The sequence below is a fragment of the Rhagoletis zephyria genome, unplaced genomic scaffold (assembly GCF_001687245.7).
Source record: "Rhagoletis zephyria isolate East Lansing unplaced genomic scaffold, Rhagoletis_zephyria_1.1 Rzeph_scaffold_12085, whole genome shotgun sequence".
Classification (NCBI taxonomy): Eukaryota; Metazoa; Arthropoda; class Insecta; order Diptera; family Tephritidae; genus Rhagoletis; species Rhagoletis zephyria.
In genome coordinates, this window is record NW_016169159.1 from 13,716 (window position 1) to 17,693 (window position 3,978).

The window sequence follows — 3,978 nt, forward strand, 5'->3', positions numbered from 1 at the left end:
ACAAAAAAAAAATATATATTTAACTTTTTCCAAAACAAGCAGAAGTTCAGAGTGCAAATTTTTTTTCTAATTTTGTATATTTTATTACCAAAAGAACACAAAGTTTTAAAAAGGAATACTGCGAAAAATTGGTGCTTTTCGTGATTCTACAATACTATAAAAAAAAATTGTGAATTTTGGTTAATATGTAATAAAACACTTATAAATAATTATATATTAATGCATATACATAAATATATCCTAAATTTATTTTAAAATTAACCATATTACAATAAGAAGTTCGTATTGGCGAATGAATGTCTTTGTAAAGTAATGCAAAAATTCGCATTTTCAATGCGCTTTGGCTTTGTAAGTGATTTTCCACACTTCGAAAAGACATATTGTTGAGTGGAAGCGATAAAATATAGCCAGTGGCATGGATATATGTGTAATGATGGTCCAACCCCAAACGCCAAAGAACACCAGATTTGTCTCTCGAAAAACTGCACGGCCTTTGATTAGAGTATTGATGAACCAAATTGCAATATTGGCCACTAGTAAGAAGGTGACGATTTCGCGACCCGGCTTGCGACGTGCCTGTTTAGAGCCCTTGCAACGTCTATGGCTAGCGTGCAGGATGAACATTGTCTGCAGCGAAGTCTCCGCCAAACTCAGGATCTCAGCAAGCATGCCTTTAAGTTAAAAAAAGAGAAAAAATTGGGAAAATAATATTTTAAGGCAGACATGTATGTACATACGTATCGACGGCTGAGTGAAAGATCGACGTATGTAGGCAGCCGGTTCGAAAACGTCCTATCTCAGAAAACTTTTCGAGAACGCCCTATTTCAGAATTGGGTTGCAGAACGGTCTACCTTAGATTTTGATTGAAGAACGTCCTATTTCAGAATTCGGCTCAAAAATTCCATATATCAACAAATTTTCAATATATTTTCAGTAGAGAGAGGTCGTTTTTGAACCAAATTCTGAGATAGGGCGTTCTTCAACCAATAGGGCGCTTTTCAATCAAGTTTTGAAAGAGGGCGTTCTTGGACCAAATTTTGAAGTAGCGCGTTCTTGAAACGTTTTTTTGGGATAAGGTGTTTTAGTAACGGCTGCCGAGATAGATCGATCTTCCACTTATCCATCGAGTAGATCCGTTTAAATGTCCTTCATACCTTCGATTCTATCCGTCACCGCGTCCCATTTGGAGAAATAACTGCCCAATATGCTGAACATGCCATAAAGGTAGACGCCAGTTTGAGCCACAATTAACAAATGATTGTCCAGCTNACAGAGCTCTTACGCGATCGATCTATATCTGAAATGGAGCGTACAGTCTTCCACATCTCATAGAGTATCACAGCGCAAATGAGTGAGTATTCGATAGTGCAAGGAAATAGGAATGGTGCTACCTCTTGCACTAAAGCACCCATAATGTTGGTACGCGTGCAACCGACAGTCACCTGCCCTGTAGAATTGATAAGCGCATTTTGTATAGTAGTTGCGATGGTCATGTTTACGCTTTTCGTGGTGTGCGGTGTAATTTGTAGAGATTCATTGACGGCACTCCAATCTATACCGCCATGTGGGCCGGAAGTGAATATTGGATCGGTTTTTTCGTTATCATGTTGACTAATGTGATAGATCTCGTGTTTGGTTTCCTCCACCAAGACGTACAGCCACTCGCATAGATTTGTGGCAACCATATGCATTAAGCCAAAACGGCAGGTGACCTTATGATGTGCCATATCCAAGTATGTTGTGTTCAGGAATATAAATTGTATCTGTACGATGGCGAGTAGCATACGTAAAATTGGTGTTATTGCGATAAAAATATCCGCACAACCGGGTTTGCCATTCAATTCGAAGTACTGGCCGAACTCTAGACCCGAGTAAACCATAGTGCCGATGGCAAAAGAGATAGCGCCGACACGAAGATAAAAACTGCCAAAATGAGTGACTTTGTGTTTCAAATGAACATTATTGTTCGTCTCGTCTGGGGAGGGGATTTAAGATAAAAAATGTTAGTTAAATACTTTACAAAGATATATACGTATATAGGTAACACTTATTTTAAAAAATATAGGATGATATTGTATTTAGAGGAGGGAGCCGATCACCTAGCTACCGCGCCTGAGCACAATCTACTGTAAAAGACCTATATTTGGCCACACGCCTTCTTGATCCACTTAATGATAAGCAACGTCGGGATGTTTCTTGGCTGATTGCCCTTCAAATCATGTGCTCCTAGGTAGGATGATCTCAGGAAGCGAAAGGGCTTCGCAGTGTCACATAATGTGCTCTGCTATCTCCTGTTGCTCAACCAGAGATAACAAATCACAGGTTTGAAAAATGTTTCAAACTCTAGAAACCATTATTAAAGCCTCAAATAATTCCTACTCCATATCTACTAAGGTAAAGATGTGCCTTGGTTCTTCTTGTTGATATATGCCAGATTAAGGACCTAGCGTATCTGTTGTTACCTTCCGTACTCGTGCAGTAATGTTGCGCTTCCGCTTTCATCCAGAAATAATAATTCTTACTGACGGAGATAACTCCATTTCGGAACGATAAAGGGCCCTCCAACTATGAATCCCTGGCTTGGATCTCTTTAATTTCATTGCCCATTGTGTTGCGCTTCATGTTACTAAAAAGGAGCGTTCTGGATTGTATTCTAAATACAGACTCCTGCTTCGACACCAAATGTGGCTATCCCTTCAGGATTTTGGTCGTTCGTTGTACCAATTTGTTGTGTTAGGGAAAAAGACTTGAATATATGTGTTATGCTAAACCTCGGAAGGCACAGGTCCACCAAGTTAATGCACAGTTCTCCCACTTAATCTATATGTTCAATGCATTCTGTCATCCATGTAGACCTGAATATTGAAGCCCTCTTAAAAAGGAAGCCAGATGAGTTCGTCTACTACGATGGACCATAACAGAGTTGAGTTCACTCCACTTTGCGGTCATGATTTTGTAGTTAGGAGTCTGGCTCATTCACGTGCTATAGTGGATGTAATGGTTCTGCTACGCAGCGACATGTTGTAAAATTATTCCCTTCGTGTCGGACGTAATTGTCTATACAGCAGCATTAAACCTGCGGTGACCACTTTGTTCTCCATTCTTTTCTTAATTATCTTTGTGAGGTTCTGAAGAAAATGGATGGTAGATCTTCTTGGCGTTGGTTTTATGCCAACAGTTTCCTGTAAGAAAATTATTCCTGAAATGCCTATATATCGTTCTTTGCATGCGATTTAGCAGAAACGATCTAGTAAGACTGATAGGTCAGTATGACTTTGGTTGGTCTGCTGGTTCTTTCCACATCTTTTGCGATACAAACTCCACTTAAAGCACGCCCCGAAATAGGGTATCAAAGAGGACAGCAGATGAGGAAGTACCTTTGGAGATGAGCTGTAATGATGCCATCTGCTCCAGGTGCTTTGAAGGCCACTGAGGAACGTATAGCCCATCTTATCGTCTACACCGCGGCTAGCAATATAAGAGATGCTTTGCAGCTCTTCGTAAAGGATCCGCCTGGTCGTTTCAGGAGCCATAGGTCGTTAGTTAGCGTTGTTGCAATGATTCTGGTTATTTTTGTAAGGTTCTTGATTCATGTAAAGAAATGATTCCATATGTGCCTTTTTGCACATCTAATCTTCGTATTTTCCTCAGTGAGGGCATGTTTGTGCGTCTCCTTTTCACCTTTCTTCTTTTAGCTTTGTTAAGGTGACATTCATCGTTTAGATATATCAGTTCGAAAGCTGTTTCAGTCTTCTTTAATTTGATACCAAATTTGTTTAATTTTGATAAGCGATTTGTTTATTATTACGAAAGGACTTTTATTTCGGCCTTAAAAAAAATTGGCGAAGTTTAACTGTTATTATTGGACTAAAAAAATAAAAGGCCGCATTTTTCCGTTATTATTGGACTTTTTCAAAAAAAAGTTCCTAAAATAAAAGGAATCCAGGATTCTTGTCCAAGAGGTGTTGGGATCAAAG

General features: G+C 39.3%; 1 protein-coding gene across 1 annotated transcript; it reads right to left on the reverse strand.

The window, feature by feature from the left end:
• Positions 1–247: 247 nt before the first annotated feature.
• On the reverse strand, positions 248–3,021 carry LOC108377437 (otopetrin-1-like). The gene is given in 4 exon segments (XM_017633705.1): positions 248–671; positions 1,156–1,267; positions 1,270–1,976; positions 2,982–3,021. Coding segments are annotated over 4 exon segments (1,200 nt in total). The 3' UTR covers positions 248–330.
• Between the last annotated feature and the right edge of the window lie 957 nt (positions 3,022–3,978).